This window comes from Monodon monoceros, unplaced genomic scaffold (assembly GCF_005190385.1).
Source record: "Monodon monoceros isolate NGI ecotype Baffin Bay Population unplaced genomic scaffold, NGI_Narwhal_1 Super_Scaffold_16, whole genome shotgun sequence".
Taxonomy (NCBI): domain Eukaryota; kingdom Metazoa; phylum Chordata; class Mammalia; order Artiodactyla; family Monodontidae; genus Monodon; species Monodon monoceros.
In genome coordinates this window covers 102,577,164-102,601,304 of record NW_021703772.1, presented here as the reverse complement: position 1 = coordinate 102,601,304, position 24,141 = coordinate 102,577,164, and the positions used below count along the sequence as shown (strand labels likewise).

Here is a 24,141-nt window from a genome sequence, read left to right as displayed (position 1 = left end):
ACATAGTTGCTGGTGCACGCAAATTCAAGCTTTGCTTTTCGGAGCTTTGGAATTTTTTTTTTGAATATTTCTACCTGGGGTTGGTCGAATTTGCGGTGCGGAACCGCAGATACGGAGGGCCGACTACTGTACATGGTGTTTTATCCAACAGCAGTTGGCGGGAAGATGCTTCGATACTGAAGGGTACGCATAAAAAGAATGTAGATTGCAGTCTTCGTAAAAAGGGAAACAGTACATTCGTCTCTGCAGAAAAATACTCGGGAAAAATAGTGTATGCGGGACTGTAATTAAGGGGATGGATTGAAAGTGAAATTTTTCTCTGTGTAATTTTTTTTAAATTTTAACTTCTCTGTAGGATTGTGTTGCCTTTTTTTAGATTATATGAATTTTTAAGCGTGCCGGGTGGGAAGTTTCTCTTCTTCTCAACTACTACCTTCCCTCATTCCCCTTCCTTGAGGCACGGGCTGTAATGATTTCTTGTTTAACCTTGCAGTTATTCCATACATCTACCCTACAGATACAAATGTGTATGTGTGTGTAGGATACACTCCATATGAATTTAAATGATTACTTATATCAACTAAATGATAGTTTATTGTTTGCTTTGCGCCAGACGTTATTTGAAAACTTTACATGAAAGGTCATATTTTATCTCCAATATACTTCTGCGAATTTGATACTATTTTTATCTTATAAATGATGTTACTATGTTAACAGATTAATTGACTTGCCTAAGGTCATATGCAGCTATTACAAGATGAAGCTGTAATCTAAATGAGCTGTCTTCATCACCATGCTATTATCATCATATATACATTGAAATTTCTTTTGGGAATTCGCTATGCTTTTTGCACATCTTACTATAAAGTTTTCATCTTTCTCATTCAATTCTAGTAATCCTTATCACTTAAAAATTAACATTTTCTCATTTTTTTACCATTTTTAAAAATAATTTTTGAAATGCAGACATTGTTAATGTGTATTTTTTTGTTTGTTTTTGGTGGAATGGACATGTCCTGTTTATTAACACAGTCAGTCCCTTATGGGCTATTTCGGTTCTTTCTATTATAAATAGCATTGTGATGAAAGTCTTCGTAAGCCCTTATCAGTATGTAAAGTCATTTCCTTTTGATATACAGATGGGCAACAGGCACATGAAAAGATATCACCAGGGAAATGCAAATCAAAACCACAATAAGATATCACCTCACACCTGTCAGAATGGCTATATGAAAAAGAAAAAAGGGACTTCCCTGGTGGCGCAGTGGTTAAGAATCCATTTGCCAATGCAGGGGACACAGGTTCGAGCCCTGGTCCAGGAAGATCCCACATGCCGCAGAGCAACTAAGCCCATGCGCCACAACTACTGAGCCTGCACTCTAGAGCCCACCAGCCACAACTACTGAGCCCACGTGCCTAGAGCCCTTGCTCTGCAACAAGAGAAGCCACCACAATGAGAAGGCGGCACACCACAGCAAGGAGTAGCCCCTGCTCGCCGCAACTAGAGAACTAGAGAAAGCCCATACAGTGACAAAGACCCAACGCAGCCATAAATAAATAAATAAATAAATTTATTTTTTAAAAAAAAGACGAGATAACAGGTGTTGGTGAGGATGTGGAAAAAAGTGAACCTCCTATGCTGGCGGTGGGAATGTAAATTGGTGGAGGCACTATGGAGAACACTATGGAGATTTATCAAAAATTAGAAATAGAACTAGCATACAATCCAGCAATTCCAGTCCTGGGTATTTATCCAAAGAAAACAAAAACACAAATTTGAAAAGATACATGCACCCCAATGTTCATAGCAGCACTAGTTACAATAGCCAAAATATGGAAGCAACCTAAGTGTCCATCAACAGATGAATGGATAAAGAAGACGTGGTATATAGATGCAATGGCATACTACTCAGCCATAAAAAAAGAATAAATTTTACCAAATGTGACAACATTGGTTGACCTGGAGGGTATTATGCTCAGTGAAATAAGTCAGGCAAAGAAAGACAAATACTATATAATATCACTTATATGTGGAATCTAAAAAATAAAACAAATGATCAAACATAGCAAAGCAGAAACAGACAAACAGATACAGAGAACCAACTGGTGGTTGCCAGGGAGGAGAGAGGTGGGGGGAGGGGCAAAATGGATAAGGGGATTAAGAGGTACAAACTACAAGATATGAAATAGGAAGTTAAAACTAAATAAATAGATAAGTTACCAGGGATGTAATGTACAGCACAGTGAAAAAGCCAAAATTTTATAATAACTCTATACAGAGTATAAGCTATTAAAATGTCAAATTACCAATTGTACACCTGAAATTAATACAATGTTGTAAGTCAACTATACTTCAATTTAAAAAATTAAAGTTAGAAATTTTAAAATGATAATAAGATCATTCTTTTGATAAGTCCTGTTTTTAAAGTTCTTGACATATTTTGCCAAATCCCTCTGCAAAGAGCTTGATTTCATTTTCATTCCCCTGCCCACCAGGGCCTGAAGGAGCCAGCTTGGCTGCTCTCTCCCCAGTGTGAATATTAACACTGTAGACATTCTGGGCTAATTTAAGGGTGAAATTATACCTTATTTAATAGTACTGCAGACAAGGTCATGGGTGGTGCACATCTGCAAGGTTCATTGAAGGGCAAGAGGGGAGAAACAGAAGTCTGGTTGGGAGCTGTGGCCTGCAGTCTGAGAACAGGAGAAGGGGTTAGGGAGTCAGTGCAGAGAGAGAAAAAAGAGATGGGCCTTGGGCTGTGTAAGCAGGAGATTTTATAGAGCTGACATAATGACAGCTAGAGAGGCCAGTGCCATTGACAGAAGAATTTATTCCTTGCGTCTCCTGAGAAGACAGGGCGCACCGTGCCAGGCAGTGCCACACGGGGAAGCACCAGGTTTGGTCAGGAAGGAGGAGCAGGAGTGAGGGAAAGCCAAGCCAGAGCCTGTGTCCCTGTGTCCCTGTGGCCACGGGCAGGGCGGGGCGGGGCAGGGCAGGGCGATGAGCTCAGGACTGGCCAATGTGAATGCTTCTGGTGGACTTCAGGCTACAGGAGTGGTCTCAAGTTGCCTGGTACCTCGCCTTGGCATGATTTAGGGGAGGGGATATTGGCTTGGTGTGTGAGAGTCAGGTAAGGAGATGCTCCAGGCTGAGCCCTTTGCTGTCTCTAACAATTGGCTAGCACTGGGAGGGACAGTCTCTCTGCAGCCAGCAAGCTTTTTTTTTTCTTTATTGAAGCGTAGTTGATTTACAATGTTGTGTTAGCTTTTGGTGTATAGCAAAGTGATCTATCTATCTATCTGTCTATCTATATATATATTCTTTTCCATTATGGTTTATTGCAGGATATTGAATACAGTTCCCTGTGCTCTACAGTAGGACCTTGTTGTTTATCCATTCTAGATACAATAGTTTGCACCTGCTAACCCCAAACCACCAGCAAGCTTTTTAAGGTGTCAAAACATCAGAAAATGCAAACATGATTAACACAGGCTGGGAAGAGGGCACCAGGATTCAGACTGCAGGACCCAGGACACCATGACCCACAGCCCCACTGAAGGCAGGAAAGGATCCTGGGATGAAGGAGGGCATTGCTGAGTCAGTCCATGGGTTTTCAGAGGGAACCTGGGCCCTCTAGGCAGGCCCCACTCTCCACTCTCCCCATCCCTATCCCCCCGGTGGTCCACCCAGCTTTGCCAGGGTCACTGCCACACTCGAGGTCTGGATTTGGGGCTGTGCATGATGTTAAACCCAGAACAGGGCAGGATGTGGCCCAGGTGACAGTCACCTACAGGACAGAGGAAAAAATGTCCCTCCCAGCCTCAGGTCATGTGGCCCTAAATGGTCTGCAGACTGAATTTTTAGTTTGTCAGGTGACATGCATTGAGGCTCCACGGTTGAACCGGGTGACACAGATGAGAAGTGCTCCCCACTTCTTCCCCTAAAATTGTCCCTTTCAGTTCCATGCCCAGAAGCCCTGTGCCTGAGCAAGGGGCAGCAGGGCAGGGCCAAGCAGGCTGACTCTGGTAGCTGGGCCCACGTCCCAGGAGTGGCATGTTGGACGGCCCTGCAGGGACCAGGCAGAGCGATGGAAAGGGGGGAGAGCAGGGGAGGAGGAAGGTGGGCAGGGCTGGGCAGGCACCTCAGCCCCTGCCGGTGCCCACTGGCTCCCCTCTCAGGACCGCCCCACAGAGCCCTCTCCTCCCAAGGCCCAGCTGCCCGGACACTCAGCACATCCCTCCTCGCCCTGCAGCTGGTCCCGCTCTGCCGCCAGCCCCACCTCAAATCACAGCCAGCAGCCCTCGCCATGCTGGACCCCCAGCCCATAGGTGGTGATGGTGACACCATGGGAAAGGCATGCCACTATTCTGTCCCAGCAGATATGCAAGGGCAGTTGGGGAAAAGGAAGGGAGAGACCTGCAGTGAGCACACTCAACCGTCCAATCAGGGGTCTGCGGAAGTGCCTGGAAGCATGTGGGTTGTTAAGTGCCCAGGCGGGGAGGGCTGGGGTGGCCCTGGCAACGTGTGCTGGGGACAGGATGCAAAGGCAGTGTGTACGGGACGGTCCAGCTCAGTGAGAGCCGTCCCACCCAAGCAGCCTCCCTGCCTACATACAAAATCAGAAAGAAGGAAGAAAGGAACGGAGGGAGGGAGGGAGGGTGGAAGGACAAACACAGGTGACACTAGCCTGTCACCTGGGGCACGCAGAAGGCCAGCTGCCAGTCTGATCGTTAGTAGTGTTGCTGCTGCCACTAAAGAGTGCAGACTCCCCCACCCCTACCCCAGGAGACTTAACAATCATCTCACCCAATGTCTTCTTCACGGCTGAGAAGACTGAGGCCCCACCTGAGAGGAGGACAATCTCCCCTGGCACATGGCTGGGGGGTTTCTGGACTCTCTGACCAGGATGCCACATCAGCTCCCGTGACCACCTGCCCAGGTCCCAGAGTGACCCTTGGGCCCTGGGCAGCCGAGGAACAGCAGAAAAAGATGGTCCCCAGCAGGGCCAAAGCGTATGTCACGGGAAGGTACTGTGAATGACCCAGACTCAGAAGCGGGGAAATGAAACAGGTCCTGTCTGGGCTGCGGTGCGATCCAGGGGCTGAGAGACCCTGTCCCCAGTTAAGGGCTGACTTCTGTGGTCTGGTGAAGGCCATGGAGAGGGTGGCCTGGTAGCCTTCTGTGAACATCCAGGAGCTCCTGCAGCACCTGGCCCTAAAAGGCAAGACAGGTCCAGGACCAATCAAAGTATTTTCCTCAGAAAACCATTTCAGGCTGCACCAAATATGGTAACTGTATTCGTTTCCTAGGGCTGCCATTACAAATGATCACAAACTGAATGGCTTAAAACAGAAATGTCTTCTCTCACAGTTCTGGAGGCTAGAAATCCAAGTTCCAGATGCTGGTAGGGCCATGCTCTTGAAGGCTCTAGGGAAGAATCCTCCTTTACCTCTTCCCAGATTCCTGTGGTTGCCAGCAATCCTTGGCGTTCCTTAGCTTCCAACAGCATCACTCCAACCTCTGCCTCTGTCCTCACGCGGCATTCTCCCTGTGTGTGTGTGTGTGTGTGTGTGTGTGTGTCCCCAAACGTCCTTCTTCCTGTAAGGACATTAGTCATTGGATTAGGGCCCAACTTTCTCCAGCACGACCTCATCTGAACTTAATTACATCTGCAAAGACCCTGCTCGCATCACAGGTACTGGGGTAAACACTTGAACATATCTTTTGGGGGGATGCATTTCAACCCGGTTCAGAGATCAGTTCCCCATATCTCTACTCCTGATACTCAAAGTGTAATCCTCGGATCATCAGCCTCACCTGGGAGCTTGTGAGAGACACAAAACCTAGGGCCCTGCCCCCGACCTAGGAATCAGAATCGGCAGTCCATATGCTCTTTCAATTTTGCGAAGCCTTGGGTCACCACCTGATTCTTTGGGGGCCAGGAATTCCTGGAGGGGACTGAGAAGATTCGAGAGGAGAAACTCCCAGAAAAGAATTGCCAGTTTGCCTTCTTCCCGTCTTTGCTCCTCCCCTCCGCTCCCCATAGGAACTAAGAGATAAGTCAGGGATTCAAGCCTGGGAAAGAGAGGGTTGTTCACACACACACCTAAGGGAGGGTCCTTCAGGGAACCATAGAACTTGGTCTGTATCCTCTTGGTCAGTCCCCCTCTGGGGGACACAGGGGCCAGTATATGACTCATACATCAAATATCTAACTTTGAGAACAGCCAAGATGCCTGCCCTGCAACAATGCAAAGAGGAAAAAGCATCTCCTACAAGAGACAAGAGAAGATGTGGTCCTTACTAAAGGATGAGATCAGCGTACAAAGGCCTTTCCAAGGCGAGCACCTGGCCACAGAGCTGACCTCAGCGGACGGGTGGAACCATGGGCAGGCAGGCTGCCGAAGTACTGAGCACCAGGCCGAGGGAACACCTCCAAAGGGCGGCAACCCTGGACATGCCCTGCGGCACCGGCCAAACAAGCAGTCCCTCCCGCCCTCTGGCCGCGCTGAGCTGCGCGGGGCCCGAGGCCCCGCCCCCGCACCCCCAAGCCCCGCCCCCGCACCCCCAAGCCCCGCCCCAGGCCCCTGCCGTCACTTCCGCTTTGGAGAAGCAGAGGGCTCGGCCCTTCCGGGAGTGAGGCGTGCGTCTTTTTCGTCTGCGAGCTGGCGACATGGCGGCCTTCACTGGCCCGGCCAAGCCGCTCCTGTCCCTGAACCCGCAGGAGGATACCAAGTTTAAGAAGGAGGTGGCACAGGTTCGCCGGCGCGCAAGCAAGGTGAGCGGCCAGCGCGGCCCGGGCCGCGAGGGGAGGCGAGGGACGGGGTCTGGGGGTCCTGCCCGGCGCGCCTCGGCCTCTGTGCTTCGTCTGGGGTCACCCTGGGCGGGCCCGGACCTCACGAGGTAGGAGGCCGAGATTTCCCCGGGAGGACCGAGAAAAGACGCGGTTGGGCCGTGGGCCTTAGGGTCCTCCGAGGGGTAAGGGGTGGGTATGGGAGAGGGGTGCACGAGGAGAGGAGAGGAGAGCCAGCTGCTGGGTCGGCCCGCGTCCCGCTCGCGGATCAGCCTCACCCCGGAGCCGTCCTGCTTCCGCTTTGCTCCCGAACTGGGGAGGTTCGTTTGCCCGGTTAGTGGTTTTGGAATTCTTAAAAAACAGTATTTGCCAAGCTCCATTTGCTGCCTAGGAGTTGGCACTCCGGGCTGGGAGTGGGAGGCTGAGAAGACCGCCTACTGCTTGATGGTTGTCCTCTTGGGGAGATAGACATTACACAGCCAATTTTTTTTTTTAACCTTTATTTTTGTTGAGGTATAGTTGATTTACAGTGTTGTGTTAATTTCCGCTGTACAGGGAAGTGATTCAGTTGTATGTATATGTGTATGTGTGTATATACATATATATATTCTTTTCCGTATTTTTTCCATTATGGTTTATCACAGGATATTGAATGCAGTTCCCTATGCTCTACAGGAGGACCTTGTTGTTTATCCATTCTCTATATAATAGTTTGCATCTGCTAACCCCACCCTCCCAATCCATCCCTCCCCCACCCTTGGCAACCATTAGTCTGTTCTCTATGTCTAAACAGCTAATTCTTTAGTGTGTTATGGTAAGCGGAAATACAGAGTAGGTTCTTGACCTCTTGTCTTAGACTGAGAGCAAGGAGTTTCACAAGTTTTGTTGCATTGTGACTTCTTATTACAAAGAAAATATTTGCCCGGTCTTTGTGTCTTCAGCAACAGGAGAAACAAAAACTTACTCCTGGAGTGATCTATGTGGGCCACTTACCTCCGTCGCTTTATGAAACCCAGATCCGAGCATATTTCTCCCAGTTTGGCACTGTTACAAGATTCAGACTGTCCAGGAGTACCAAGGTAGGATTTTTGTATTGAATTAGATTGTTTTATTTTCCAAAAGTGTATCATCCTTGACAGTTTATGGAGCATGTTTGCATGTTATCACTTATTACTCTTCATTCCAGAAAGGGGTTGGATAAGGTCTAGAACCTGAAGCAGCCATGAGAGCAAAATCAGTATTCCTGTAAATGTTTGCTTTGCTTTTTAAGAAAAAAAAGGTAATTGCTTCAAGTCCTCAAAGTAAATTGACAATCCCAATAAATGAGTCCTGTTTGTCTTGTGACTGCTAAGCCAGGGGTATGTGAACTTCAGTTTGAGGAGCAGGTTCATACATCTTGTATCAGCCTCTGATATGTAGCATCACTGTGACAGCAAAGGTTTGTATGGTGGGTAGTTGGGTAAGGACACTGGAGCCAGACTACCTAGGTATGAGGCCTGTCTCTACATGTTATTGGTTGTGTGACTAGGGACAAATTCTATAACCTCTCCATGCTTCTGTCTTCTGATTTTCATATTTGTAAGATACCACCTCCTAGGAGTATCTAATCGAAGATAAATATGGTAATAAGTGTAAGATTCTTAGAACACCTGACACACAAAGTACTATATAAACGTTATTGTTGTATCGTACCTACGTCCTAATAAGGAAAGGTTTATGTGGTTTGTTTCATTAATAGAGGAGTGGCCCACTTTATTTTCTTCCCACACATACACTTTATTGGTTGTAACCGTAGAGTTCTTGTTATTGGAATCTCTTTTTTTCTCAGTACGGTTTTTCCACATTTTCCCACTTGAGTTAAAGCAAATCAGAGTTAACTATTTGTTGTCACTGCTCTGTTCCTTTGCTTGAATATACTACAGTTTATTTATCCACTCTCCTGTTGAAACCTAGGTTTTTTCCAGTCTTGTAGGTGAAGCTGCTAGGAACATTCTTGGTGCAGGTGTAGGCAACTTTCTCGAGAACGGTATTTTTCAGACCTTCAGTCCACAATAAGAAATCTACAAGGCAACACACATGTACGTGTACATAAACATAAATGAAAAACAAGTCCCAGGAGATGATACTTAACCTTTCTATTCAGTTTTGTAACAATACTTTTCTGACCTACTAAATTCATTTTGTTGCCCTCTAAAAGGTCAGACTCTGAGTTTGAAAAATAGAGCTTTACAGCCTATCCTCAGGATGAGTGCAGAATGAGTTTCTCCATATTGAGTATAGCTGTTCCCCAACTTTGTATTCTGAAAATGTTCGGGTCTACAGGGAAGTAGAAAGAATGGTGTAATGAACGTCCCTCCCCTGGATTCACACGTTATTAATATCCTGACGCATTAGCTTCATCTCTTCCCGTATCTATAAAAAGGTACACACCTCTTTGTTTTGTTGAACCTTTTGAAGCAAGTGGCAGTTGTAATGCTTTAATACTAAACGCATAATCATCAATTTAAGAACGAGGACATTTTGCCATGTAATCCCAGTGTAAAAATCTATTTACTGTCCATCGTCACATACACCCGTGGTCCCTGCCCACCCTGGGATCCAGTTAGGGTCCGTGCATTGCACGTGCTTGTTTAGCTCTTCATCCTGTCTCGAACGGTCTCTTTACTCCTGTTTTGCTTGTTTGGTTTTTCTTGACATAGGCTCTTTTGGAGAGTTTAGGCCAGTTGTCTTGGAATGCGTGCTCCTTGCTGAGATGCACTGGAATGCATCATTTCCAGCTTTGTTGCATAGTAGTAAAGCTACCGCCTCCCCACACACCCTGGTCTTGACTGTTTGCTTGGTATTGCCAGCATTCTGGGATTACTAGGTCGAGGTGTTGGCTTTTAAGTTTTTGGATTTTTGGACACCTGGCATGTATTTTCACATCAGGTTTCAAAAGATTTATTAGTTCACAGTGTGGTACATTGAACTAGATTTCACAGTGTTTTACACTCCACCATCCTTCCTCTCCTGAGTTGGGATTGTAAAAGGACTGTCAGATTTTTAAAGTTTTACCAGAATCGTCCTGTTGCAGATAACTGAACTGAGACTCTGGGTTGTGGCCGTGTCTGAGTTGTTAGTCGCTGGCGCAGGTGGTGCTAGGAGTGAGCCTCCTGGCCTCCAACTCTGTTGAGCCACACACCCTTTAAATGGTTTCTCATTTCCAGGATCACATGACCAGTTCTGAGCCATATCTGAGAATATGTTGTTTAATGCAAGATTGTGAAGTATTTCTAGTCGTTGTCGCTAAGAGCTGGATCTGTAGTGGGGAAAAGTTCTTTTTCTACTGCCCTCCTAAGGTCCCTGGCTGGCACCCTGTAAATTGGACTGCAAAAAGGGATTAACAAGACCAAAACAAACACCTAAAATGTATGCTTACACATGGGACTGCTCGGAGAGGAATAACTCAAAGGGTTGGTTAGAACTTGGGCCTATACAGCATCTTGGCAAAGGAGCAAAACATTTTTGGGAGCGACAAGACGAAGGAAAAGTGCTTTGAGTTTTTAGGGCTGCAAATTGTGGGAAGGCAAATATACGGGAGACTAATGATGGATAAGGTCTACTTCGTAAAGTTTATCGTGTAGAGTCCTCTAACTTCTGTCTTTCTGGTAGAGGGAGGAAGACACCTTTGTAAATTCATGTCCTGTTTTTAGGTAAATAAGGGGAGGACAGAGAGTTTTTCTTGTATCTCTTTCTCAATTCCTTCATCTCAAAATAATCCTATGCCAAAGGAGCGGATGTTGGGCAGGCATACCCTGCCACCCTGCAGTAACATGTTTTGAGTACTTGACAGACATCTTGTGGAGCGCTTACGGATTATTTCATATTTTCCTAGCAACCCTGTGAGAGTGGTTATAGAAGGAAAAACTGAGGCTTGAACATTCCTTACCCGATTAAGTGTCAGAGCCAGGGTCCAAACCTGGGCATTCGGACTCTAGAACTCTTGTTACCGAGCTCAGTGAGAAAAATCCACTGTATGTTACAGTGCGGAGGCCAAGAACTCCGGATGTCCACGTCAGAGGATGTCCTTTGCCCCCAGCCATGGAGAAGCCCAGTCACTAGTAAACATGACAGTGAATCAGTATTTTATTGATTAACTTTAGAGACACTGAGGAGTTCATTTCTTTTCAGTTTTTCCATATAAAATGGGAATTATATCACATGCATTCTTTGTGAAGTATTATACCATCTCCTGGGTAGTATTAATAAATACATGGATGACGTGACCACCACCCATGAGATCAATAACAAGTAAAGGGCTGGGGGGCCTCCCACATTTCCTTTATGGTGGGCTGTTGCTATTGGATGAATTCCAACTACAGTAATGTATTCATCATACGTAATCAAAGTCCCAGGAATGCTTCAAAATCAGTGGCAAGTTCAGACTGTTCTGAACTTTTCTTTCCCCATAACAGTCCCCGGACTATGTGATTTGAAGTTGGAATTAAAGGTGTCTTAATGTTATTCAGTGAGGGGGCTAATGTACATTATTTAAACTAATGACATTTTAGGAGTTTGATGGCACATCAGAATTTAATTGTTCTGCTTTCTGTGGTGGGTTTTCCATTGCAGACTGGAAATAGCAAAGGCTATGGCTTTGTGGAGTTTGAATCTGAAGATGTTGCCAAAATAGCTGCTGAAACGATGAACAACTACCTTTTTGGCGAAAGACTCTTGAAGTGTGAGTACCCGTCTTACCTGTGGGGCTGCGGGGACGCCTCCCGCTGACAGGAGGGAAGGACGGGTTGCTTAGCTGCTTGGATCCCCCCACCCCACCCCTGGGGTGATTCTCTTAAGCAGTGGTGCAAGGGTTTAAGTGCATTTTCCAGACAGGGCCTAATGGGAACTTCTAAATCTTCCAGAGTGAGAGCTGCTTTAGGCTGAGATGGGGTTGGTTAGGTTCCTTGAGTAAATAGGAAGAGCTTCCTAGTGGGATGTGGAAGGGCTCCCTGAGAAGGAGTCACTGAAGTTGAAACCTGAGAACTACGAAACAGTGAGCCAGGTGAAGGGGTGGGAGTGGGGATTTGCTGAGGGGACAGCAGCTGCAGAGCCAAACTGACTGACCATATTCACCTGCAAGGAGAATCACAAGAGGTGCAGGAGGAGAATGAGAGGAAGGGAGGTCAGGTTACTGGAGGCCTTGTAAAGCGGGAGACCAGAGTGTACCCCGAGGACAGCAGGACCCACTGATGGGTTCTAGACCGGACGACCTTTAGCGTGAGGAGTCACGTTTCAGTCGGCCCGCATGGCAGTGGCTGCAGCACCTCCATGAGAGAAGCCATCGGGAGTGGCAGGATGGCCGCTGATTAGAAGTTCACCCTGCAGGTGTAGGGCCGCCAGCGACTAGCCTCCCAGAGCAGCGCCCTCCGGAGGCGGGGCTGAGCTTCCGGCCGCCCTGTGCTCGGGCTGGAGGGCGCCCATCCCAGTGTCCAAGTAGCACCCCTCTACTTCGGCTCCTGTTGCTAAGAGAGTCCCAGTAACTCCTGAGGTCCTGCGTTCGTTCACACATTAAAAACGCGGCTCTTGGGCTTCCCTGGTGGCGCAGTGGTTGAGAGTCCACCTGCTGATGCAGGGGACACGGGTTCATGCCCTGGTCCGGGAAGATCCCACATGCTGCGGAGCGGCTGGGCCCGTGAGCCATGGCCGCTGAGCCTATGCGTCCAGAGCCTGTGCTCCGCAACGGGAGAGGCCACAACAGTGAGAGGCCCGCATACCACAAAAAAACAAAAACGTGGCTCTTGCTGGGACGAAATGGGCTGAGTGGGTAACCACGTGTATCAGATCAGTGCTGTGCTGTATCTGACTTTTGAAAGATGGCACAAAGGGCTCTGAACTCGGATACGAGTGAGATTAGCCACGTCATCACCAGTTGTTTGTTTCTTTTTTAATTTTTTGGCTGCACTGCTCAGCATGTGGATCTTGGTTCCCTGACCAGGGATCGAACCTGTGCCCCGTGCAGTGGAAGCGTGGAGTCTTAACCGCTGGACTGCCAGGGAATTACCAAACCACCCCCCCTTTTTTTCTTTTAATGGAAGCAGTTTATCTTGGAGGTGATCCCAGGAAAATACCTGTTAAGGAGTGGCGACATGGGGCAGGGGGAGGAAGTCGATAATAAGTTAGTGAAAAGGGTATGTTAGCAAGCAGGTTACCACTTAGGCAGCTGGGCTCCGTCCTGCTGGTAACACTGGGAGACAGAATTATCCCACCTGACAAGAAAGGGAACTGGGATGTTTGTGTACCAACTCCCCATTCATCACTGGTGGAGGGTGGATTCCAGGGGCTTTGGCTTGCCTTGCATGTGGGCCCAGTGTGTGTCCGTGAGCAGAGAGATGCAGATAAGCAGTGAGCTGCCTTAGTCCTGGGCGGGTGCCCAGAGGATCAGCGCTTCTGCTACCGTGGGTCACACAGTCTAAAAGTAGGGATCCTTTTAGCTTCAGGAGCCCTGAGACTTGATACCATCCACGCTCTCCTCTGTGCTACTTGTCTTTGTTCACTCACGAACCTCTAGTCCTGGAATTGCTCTTGGCACATACACAGTGAGTGTTTGATAAATAGTTGTGGGCTGTATGACTTTCCCTTGGGCACCTGCTTTATCTTTCAGGCTTCTCCACTAAATGGGGGACGTGTCATTTTGATTGTGCAGTGAGGAATGACACGGGAAATTCTACAGTTAATGTGAAAATCCTTTCCCTCCCACGTGGTTGAAAACCTTTTTTATTATTATTATAGGTCATTTTATACCACCTGAAAAAGTACATGAAAAACTTTTTAGGGAGTGGCATATGCCATTTAAAAGGCCATCATATCCAGCAGTGAAACGGTATAATCAGAATCGGACACTTCTTCAAAAGCTACGGATGGAAGAGCGATTTAAAAAGAAGGAAAAATCACTCAGGAAGAGATTGGCTAAGAAGGGAATTGATTATGACTTCCCTTCACTGGTAGGTATTGCTTTGTATAAAGTATCTAACCCAGTACTTTGATCCCATGCTAGGTTTTGACTAAATTTTGTCATAGCAATCGTATTATCTCCATTATACAGAAAAGGAAACTCCTGAAAGGGATTAGCTGATTTGCAACATTTACCTGATTTAGTAATTTTAGATTATTGAAGTTAAACCCTATTTGACCCAACACCATAACGCTTGTAGATTACTAGTAAAGGTGTCATTGCCAGAATTAAATGTTTGGTTTATTATATGTTATCAGTAACTATCAAGACTGTAAATTGACCATCCTTTTTATGCCATTCTAGTTAAAATTTTGTTTCATGGTCTTCTAAGTTGGAAATACTCCCAAAGTGTATGTCAGAATTAACCAGTCAGCATGAATTCTGTGGATTAAATGAGTGGGAGTTGAAATACAGGAAGGCTCCTTACATGCATGGGTTAACAGATTTTCATCCAGTTCTTCATTGCTTGCTGAACAAGGAGACCTTGCTGAATCTCTCCTCCCTCTTTCATAGTAAAGAGAGTTCTACATCTATAATTAAAAAACAAGAATGCAGGTCATTAGGGTATGGATAGCATAGGTAAAGATCTTATTTTTTTTCTTGACTATATCTTGAGATTGTTTTGGCTCTTCCATAGACCCTGTCGGCTTATTTCCAAAAAGTTAATTAGTTGGTAAGAGATGGTATCTGTTACCAAGTTTATTAGGTCTTTTAACCTTATCCAGAAACTGGAAGACCAAGTTGCTATCCTTGGGCCCAGTTCCTGGCTGTTTTTTTTTCCTTTCTATTGTTGTTGCTTTTTTTTTCCTTTTTTTCTTTTCTTTCTCATTGAAGTATAGTTGATTTACAATATTATATTAGTTTCAGGTGTAAAACAGCGATTTAATATTTTTATCGATTATACTCCATTTTAAGTATAAAACATTGGCTGTATTTTCCTGTGTTGTAATATATCCTTGTGGCTTTTTAATTTTATTAATTTATGTATTTGTTTTTATTTTTGGCTGCGTTGGGTCTTTGTGGCTGCACGCAGGCTTTGTCTAGTTGCGGTGAGTGGGCTTCTCATTGCGGTGGCTTCTCTTGTTGCGGAGCACGGGCTCCAGGCGTGCAGGCTTCAATAGTTGTGGCTCACGGTCTCAGTAGTTGTGGCTCATGGGCTCAGTTGCTCCGCGGCATGTGGGATCTTCCGGGACCAGGGCTCAAATCTGTTTCCCCTGCATTGGCTGGTGGATTCTTAACCACTGTGCCACCAGGGAAGTCCCATTTTATACATAGTAGTTTGTATCTCTTAATCCCCTACCCCTATCTTGCCCCCCCCACCTTCTCTCTCCCCACCGGTAACCACTAGTTTGTTCTCTATATCTGTCTGTTTCTGTTTTGTTATATCTGTTTATTTGTTTTATTTTTTAGATTCCACATATAAGTGAAAACATACAGTATTTGTCTTTCTCTGTCTTGTTTCACTTAGCACAGTGCCCTCCTTTCCATCAAATGGCAAATTTTCGTTCTTTTTTATGGCTGAGTAATATTCCATTGTATATATGTACCACATCATCTTTATCCATTCATCTGTCGATGGACACTTAAGTTGCTTCCATATTTTGGCTGTAATAAATAGTGCTGCAGTGAACATTGGGGTGCATGTATCTTTTCGAATTAGTGTTTTCATTTTCTTTGTATGCACATGAGTAGGGTTTTTGGATCATACAGTAATTCTATTTTTAGTTTTTTAAGGAACCTCCATACTGTTCTCCATAGTGGCTGCACCAATTTACATTCGCACCGACAGTGTACAAGGATTCCCCTTTCTCCACATCCTCTCCAGCATTTGTTATTTGTGGTCTTCTTTTTTTTTTTTCTGTTCATGCTGTGCGGCATATGGGATCTGAGTTCCCCGACCAGGGATTGAACCCATGACCCCTGCATTGGGAGTGCAGATTCTTAACCACTGGACATCCAGGGAAGTCCCTGTTTGTGGTCTTTTTTATGATGGCCATTCTGACCGGTGTGAGGTGATACCTCACTGTGCCTGGTGGTTAATTCTTTCCCCAAATCCCAAACACAGCCTGTATTGATACATGTTAAAACAACACTATGTCACAGTTTGGGCCTTGGTACTCTTGTGATCCATTCAGGAGCTGGAGAACTGCTTTTCCTGTGCCCCGTATGTTACCTTGTAGGAAGCAGGCTGCTGCGTTCACTGTCCTGAACTTAAGCAGGACAGACCTCCTCTAGGGCCTGCCTTTTCACGTTCATCCTGGCTCCCCACTTCCTGACGCAGGACTCTCTGGCCAGCTCCAGGTTCTAGGCCTTCACTTCAGCCTCTGCAACTTCTGCCTGCTCCTCAGTTAGGCCCCTTCTATAGTTTTGCCCTTTACTTAAGATCATTCACTGTATTTGTGGATTTTGCTTTTTAAATTGAAATGCTCCGGGGACTTCCATGATGGTCCAGTGGTAAAGAATCTGCTTTCAACGCAGAGAACTCCGGTTTGATCCCTGGTCGAGGAACTAAGATTAGTTGCCGCGGGGCAACTAATCCTGCACGCCTCAATTAGAGAGCCCGTGTTCCGCAAGCTACAGAGCCCACGCGCTCTGGAGCCGGCATGCCACAACTAGAGAGAGAGAACCTGCACACCACGACTAGAGAGAAGCCTGCACGCCTCAGTGAAAGATCCCGCATGCCGCGATGAAGATCCTGCATGCCGCAGCTAAGACCCAATGCAACCATAAATAAATAAATAAATAAATAAAATATTTTTTAAAATAAAATAAAGTCTGCCCTGATCGGCATGTAAATTGGTACCCCCATATAAACAAACAAACAAATAAATAAATTGAAATGCTCTGTCATATAGAATTTATTCGTAATATGTATAAGGATCTAGTGGTAAGTTTTAAAATGTACATACGTGACACTGCTAGTTTACAACTTCTTTATGTTTACTTATGTTAAGGTCTTACATAAAAATGAGGAAAATGCTTCAAACACTGGTCCTCGAAATTCCAGAAAGCACCAGGTAAAACTTTAATTTATCATATTAACTACCAGATATTAGAGAAAGATAAATGGGGAAATACATTCAAGACTACTATAGCTGATAAATATGCAGATTGATGAAGTCTCTTAAATTTATTTAAGGCTTTACGTAAGAAGAAGAAAAAAGCGTCTTTGGTCACTCCTAACACTCCTGAGAAGACTGTGGATAGCCAGGTACGATGGTCTTCAGAATTTTGGGAATCAGAAACTACAATTTAAAAGAGGAAAAGCAGTTGCTGCTACTGTCACTTTGCTAAAATTTCATTTAATCTTGGGACTTTTTGGTAAATCCTTACTGATGATTTAGCAGGCATAGTAGAGTCTTCCATCTAATACTCTGTCATGGAACATATCATATATCCATTAATTGTGAATTTTCATAGTAAGTGTGATAAGCACCTAAGCTCTTGATTATGTGCAGCTGTATCACCAAAAGATGCAAACAGGCCTAAAATAATACGCGTAACTTTTAATAAGAGAGGGGAGGTGATGGGGGGGTCATTCCTAGCATCTTCCCACATTCATGTATTATAATCTTTAACTTGTTGAACCCAGGGCCCCACGCCAGTTTGTACACCAACATTTTTGGAGAAACGAAAATCTGAAGTGGCTAAAATGAATGACGATGATAAAGATAATGAGATAGTTTTCAAACAGCCCATACCTGGTGTAAAAGAAGAAACAAAAGACACTCAGATGCCTACAAGTTCAAGGAAAAAAAGACGAAAAAAAAGCACCCAGTAATTCTGAATGTATTGTGTATGGTTGTTGTTCTGAAAAAGGTGATTTTATTATGGAGGCTGATTCTTTGTATTTAACTAGATAAGGTGGAATGCAATCAGTAACAAGATGGTTGGAGAAAAAACTGTCAATTCAAGTCAACAGGGAGAGCAGTCAGTGATATTGGCTTCCCCGCCCTCGCAGAAATGCAGGGGTGAGCACCAGCTCACAGCAGCCCGGCTCACGCTGCCTGTGCCCTGTCTCTACGGCTCTCTTCAGCTTGCATAGCTGCCTTTAGTTGCTCTGCCTGGGTAGCTTAAGTACTAGGCTGTAGCCTTTGTCGTTACCATCAAATAAAGAAAATAAAATCTTTACTAAGTGACCGTGTAAGTGGTTCTCTGCTTGACCCATCAGGTGGCTGAAACTGGACGTTAAATTGTATGAAGGGTGAGAAGGCAGCGTCACTATTAATAAGGTTTCATTTATGTATATGTGATCATTTTTACCAATGTTAAGTTAGTTTGGGGTGGGCTAGCATGGATTAATTAATAACTACATCCTGTGTCAGTATCATCAATCTGGAATTAGACTTCAGGATTCAAGCAGTGACCGCCAGGTAAACTTTTTCTATATTTTTTTTGTATGCAAGGGGGACTTGGCTGTCTTGAAGTAAAATTGTTGGTTTTCACCTTTTCAACTATCTTTAAGTTTCTGATGCTCTTGAAATATGCTTTTGTATCAGCTAATTCAGGTTCATTAAAAACATTCATTGCCACCAAACATTTTTTTCATCTAATACTTGTTAAATACTTACTCTTATAAGATACTGGGCTGGGTGAGTTGGGTTTAAGTATATACAAAGGGCATGTTCTACCTCTGGGATAGTCCCCGACGCAAAGAGTATGCTCGCCCTGTGTTCACTGAGCTGCGTATCAGAACTGCCTCCCTCTTTGAACAGTGTCTGAACTTGTCGATCTGGAAGTCCATCTGGTGTCCCCTTCTGGGAAAGCAGCAGGTAAGCTCATCAGTGCAGCCTGTCAGGTTTTGAATAGTTCCCGGTTCCCGACCTACAACGCGGCCACCCCAGTGCGGCATGGTACCACCTATCATCACTTGACGCGTGCTGTGCCCTGGAGCTGGGAGACAGTGATTTCATCTTGAGCAGATATCGCGGCAATGGATATTTCCTACAAGAAACAGAGTTGAAGTTAAAGAATGTTTTCCTGGGGACTAGGTTAGGATCTTCAGAAGAAGTAGCATGGGTTTGATTTTCAAGTTTTGTGGGGAGAAAATCATGAGTCAAGCGGAAACCCCATGGGCCAATAAAATATGAAACTTTGCAGTATGTGGGGTAAATAAGGTGAAGAGGATACAATTCAAAACTACATTCAGAATGACCACAAGTATGTAAAATGGTATTCTTCTTTAAATAGGAAGTTAAACATCAAAATTCTAATTTGAAAACAAGCATCTGTTGCTTTTATATATAATCATTACAAAAAAACTAGAGGAAAAAGGCATTATTCCAGAGACAAGATTCAGTTGTAGCCAGACATTTCACATGCTGTGTCATATTTGCCCTGAGACGGGGCAGCAAGTGAATAAATGCTTGACATGGTGTGAAAAGAGGTTTTCTCCTTTTGCTAGCATTATTTGGAATACATTGTGGCCATATCCAAGGCAACTGATTGCTATGACTGGAAATTGTCACCCTGGCTGACCATATGCTAATATGAACCCCAGTCTCGGTGTGATACAACAAAGGCTGTGGCTCAAAGACTGATACAAGGTAGACAAGATAGGACAGTTGTCCCCATGCAGTGGCTGTGAAGCCGATGGCTGCATCTCCTTAGCCCACAAGTGTGATACATGTATATACATAATTTTGCACTTTCTGTAGGTGGAAATAATCATGTGGCTTAAACCTAACTGTCGTAGGTCATCCTGTGGACCACAAGGCGATTGACTATACTGGGTCGAAGCCCAACCTTCTGCAGAGTTTTACATTTTTAAATGGTGGAAAAAAATCTAGAAGTAAATGTTACGGAGTTCCCTGGAGGCCTAGTGGTTAGGATTCCGGGCTTTCACTGCTGTGACCCCAGGTTCAATCCTTTGTCGGAGAACTGAGATCCCACAAGACCCCAGCCAAAAAAAAAAAAAGTAAATTTCATAGCATGTGGGAATTCTATGAAATGTGAATTTCAGTGTTCATGGATCAAGATTTATTGGGTCACAGCCACGTTTATGGACCTACTGCCTGTGTATGGCTGCGTTTGTACTAGAAGAGTTTCGTTGTGATAGAGGCCGTGAGTGGTCCCTCAGTGCTTAGTACTCCTGCTGGCTGCATTACAAATTGCAGTGCCGTGGTTTTAGCGTGACACACTTTGCCACATGTATCGTGGTACCATGAATTTTGTGTATTTTTAACCATTGCATACCCATCATGTCAAAACGAGAAGGTGGACTTCGAGTATCATACTTAAGCTTGCGGTGGAGTGTGGGTTGTTTTATTAAATTAGATTGGCAAAGCATCGTGTCTGTTTTGCAGTGACCCTCCAGCTGTGCTTAAAAAATACAGTATATGTTGACACTACCCAGCCAAGTACCCATCACAGTATTCCCAACTCAGGAAAGCAACAGCTAGAAGAAATAGAATTTTTTAAATGGAGTATCTCAGCACACGATTTCTCGATTCCCCCCAAAAATGAGAATGAGACTGTAATTAAAGTTTCCTAGTGGCTTATTTGATAGGCAAGCAAGGAAAGCCTTTTACCAATGACAAGGTAATTGTGTCAGATTGCAGCAGCTGAAGAAATGGGTCCAGATAAAATAAACGTTTAAAGACTCGGCCTTTTAGCAAGAACAGTTTCTTGAATAGAGGAAGCAACATGAGTCCGTTTAAAAACAAGGCAAATGATTTCAAATGTTTCTCCTTGGCTCTTGATGAGTTAAAAGATGTTCCCAATACTGCTCAACTGAATATTATTCAAAAAGTCCTCGCCAAGTTTGACGGGCAAGCGTGACCAACTCAGCCTGGTTTGCCCAGAACCTTTCTGGGTGTAACCCTGGACGTCCCACGTTGTGGGAACCCCCTCAGTCCAGGGCTCACATGGAGAGTTTACCACTCTAGAAATGACGGAAGCATTAGCCTCTCTGGGTAGTCTGTGTGGAACAACTATAAGCAAAAATATTTTCACAGTTGAGAAAAAAATCAGTACAACCTGGAGTGGAATCTCCCACCATGTGCCACAACCAATGGTGGTATAAAAATATGTGGGAAACAGAAAAAGGCTTAGTTAGACAAACAGTTTGTGAAAGCAAAGTGTTTAAAGCCTGTTGTATTATTGTGTTATTCACCAGCAAGTACTTAGAAAATATGTATGTGAACGTAAGATGCTAATTTTACTGTACGTTAATTTTTAAAACTATATAAATTTCTAAAATTAAAGAAAAATATGTGAGCCTATCCTGTTGCTGAACCAATAGTGTCACTGGTGTACTTCATTTGTTATGGCCTTAGCCATCATCACTCGGTTCCGTGAGTTTTTTGATAGAAATAGAGGCTAAAGTCCTGACTTGACCTCACACACAGCAGTTCGATGGCTTAGCTGTGGTAAAGTTTTACTGAGACTCTCTGACTTCACCACCAAGATTGCAAATTCCAGAATGAAAAGAACCAATCTGTACCGTCATGGAACGCTGAATGGCTTTGGAAATTAACTTTTGCTGGAGACTTGATGTTTCTTAATGAATTTAAGTCAGTGAGTTCAACTAATAATTAAAAGTCAAAGCACCATGTATATTCAAAACTTATTGGTGCTAAAGTCACTTTGATCACAACTAACACTTAAACACAAGAAATGTCCTGCTGCTTTATATACTTGCTGTGCTGTGAAAAGTTAAAATGAAGTGAGATCTCCATACCCACACAAATTTGCAGCAGATATAGTTTCCAACCTCAAATTACAGTTCCAGCAGTGTTTTTCAGACCTCAGTACAAGTGCAAAGGAAATCTATTCCAAAATCCTAACTGGATTAAATTCTGTGGGATGGATGGCCTGCAGCTATCTTTCAGCTGAAGGTGACTACCTGCAATGTAATGAATGACGTGCTAAAGGGCGCATGTCAACACGAAGCGGAGAGAATTGTACAAATGTCTTCAAAGTGAGGAATATACTCAAAATCAAATGTTTGGGGATTGATCTCAGTACTTGACAGTACCTATCGGTGTGAAAAATCATTTCAGAAGATGAAATACATGAAATATGATTACAGATCAACATTAAAAGACGAACATTTGCAGATGACTTTGATCATAGGAAACAGTAACTTGACACCTTCTGTGAAAACTAATTCAAAATGTATCAAAGGACTTCCCTGGTGGTGCAGCGGTTAAGAATCCGCCTGCCAATGTAGGGGACGTGGGTTCGAACCCTGGTCCGGGAAGATCCCACATGCCACGGAGCAGCTAAGCCCGTGCACCACAGCTACTGAGCCCGCGTGCCTAGAGCTCATGCTCTGCAACAAGAGAAGCCACTGCAATGAAAAGCCCGCGGGATTTTAATAATTTTTTTTAATGTATCAAAGACCTAAGTGTAAAACATAAACTAAAAAACTGAATCACTTTGCTGTACACCTGAAACTAACAAAATATTGTAAAACAGCTATACTCCAATTTAAAAAACAGATAAGCTATGGCTGGGTGAAAATATCTGCGAAGGACTTTTTTCCAGAATGGAAACAAAACAAGCAGCCCAAATTGTCTTATGGAACCCAATTTCTGCCTTCTGACCATAAAATGGAAAGTAATACAGACTGTTTTCTTTTTTTTGCCTTACCATGCGGCTTTCAGGATCTTAGTTCCCCCACCAGGAATCGAACCTGGGCCACTGCAGTGGAAGAGTGGAGTCCTAACCACTGGACCACAAGGGAATTCCCCAGACTATTTTCTTTTTCTTTTAATACTTAAAAAAATTTTATTATTTATTTTGGCTGTGCTGGGTCTTAGTTTCGGCACACGGGATCTTCCTTGCGGCATGTGGACTTCTCAGTTGCGGCAGGCAGGATCTATTTCCCCAACCAGGGATCTAACCTGCGCCCCCTGCATTGGGAGCACGGAGTCATACCCATTGGACCACCAGGCCCCCCCCAGACTATTTTCAATACTTGTATTCTCATTAAGGACTCAGGCATGATATATGAGATAATAAGGAACATTTATTAAATACTCGCATGTGTCAAATACTGCTGTAAGCATTTTCAGCATATTAGCTAATTTAATCAGGACAACCTGTGAAATAGATACATCTGAATCCTGAGGAGACTGAAGCCCAGAGAACTTAAAGATGGTGAGCCAGTTCAGCTTACTCAAGCCATTACTCATGCCCTCCAAAAGGACGGGCATGCAAGCTAGATTGTTAGTGACATTCGGAAAAAGAGGAGACGCAAAAGCCTTGCGCTGACAAGACCTGGTGACTTATTGAAGTGGAGGCAGAAATGGGGCACTGGGGCAGGCTGGGGAGGAGGAGGCCAATGAGATGCATGCATTCTTAGGAGCTTGGCTTCGAAATAACTGACAGCAACAGAACGCTAGGTGGCAGTAGATCCCAGGCACTTCAAATCCACAATCTATGCCATTCACTTGAGGAGCCTGGGGGCTTCCCGGGTCGCGCAGCGGTTAAGACAAGAATCCGCCTGCCAATTCAGGGGACACGGGTTCGAGCCCTGGTCCGGGAAGATCCCACATGCCGCGGAGCAACTAAGCCCGTGTGCCACAGCCACTGAACCTGCGCTCTACAGCCCACGAGCCACAACTACTGAGCCTGAGCGCCACAGCTACTGAAGCCCACGCGCCTAGAGCCCGTGCTCCGCAACAAGAGAAGCCACCACAATGAGAAGCCCGCGTGCAGCAACCAAGAGTAGCCCCCGCTCGCCGCAACTAGAGAAAGCCCACACGCGGCAACGAAGACCCAATGCAGCCAAAAATAAATTAATTTTTTTAAAAAAGGAGCCTGGCAAAATGCAAAATTATTAAAGGGATTAACCCTAATGGTAACTTTAAAAAAAAAAAAAAGACCTCCCTGTGCAAACTGTTATATACAGAATGGGTTAACAAGAAGGCCCGGACCTACTGAATAGCACAGGGAACTCTACACAATACTCTGTAATGGCCTATATGGGGAAAGAATCTAAAAAAGAGAGGATATACGTATACGTATAACTGATTCACTTTGCTGTACAGCAGAAACTAACACAACATTTATATCAACAATACTCCAATAAAAATTTAAAAAAAAAACAACAAGGTCCTACTGTATAGCACAGGGAACTATATCCAATATCCTGTAATAAAACATAATGGGAAAGAATATTAAAAAAAGAATATATGTATAACTGACTTTGCTGTACAGCAGAAATTAACACAACGTTGTAAATCAACTATACTTCAATTAAAAAAAAAAATCTCAGGACTTCCCTGGTGGCGCAGTGGTTAAAACTCCATACTCCCAATGCAGGGGACCCGGGTTCCATCCCTGGTCCGGGAACTAGATGCCACGTGCATGCCGCGACTAAGAGTCCGCATGCCACAACTAAGGAGG

The 24,141-nt window shown here is 44.7% G+C and overlaps 1 protein-coding gene and 1 non-coding gene across 2 annotated transcripts; one reads left to right on the top strand and one right to left on the bottom strand.

Annotated features, from left to right (window-relative positions):
* The first annotated feature begins 6,650 nt into the window (after positions 1–6,650).
* On the top strand, positions 6,651–17,925 carry NIFK (nucleolar protein interacting with the FHA domain of MKI67). The gene is made up of 7 exons (XM_029226143.1): positions 6,651–6,779; positions 7,736–7,873; positions 11,406–11,514; positions 13,563–13,774; positions 16,740–16,802; positions 16,925–16,996; positions 17,378–17,925. The coding sequence occupies exons 1-7, from the start codon at positions 6,675–6,677 to the stop codon at positions 17,564–17,566; spliced, it is 888 nt and encodes a 295-aa protein (XP_029081976.1). The 5' UTR covers positions 6,651–6,674; the 3' UTR covers positions 17,567–17,925.
* A 4,477-nt stretch (positions 17,926–22,402) lies between these two features.
* TRNAG-UCC lies at positions 22,403–22,474 on the bottom strand. Its single transcript has one exon. It is a non-coding gene; the product is annotated as a tRNA-Gly (tRNA).
* Between the last annotated feature and the right edge of the window lie 1,667 nt (positions 22,475–24,141).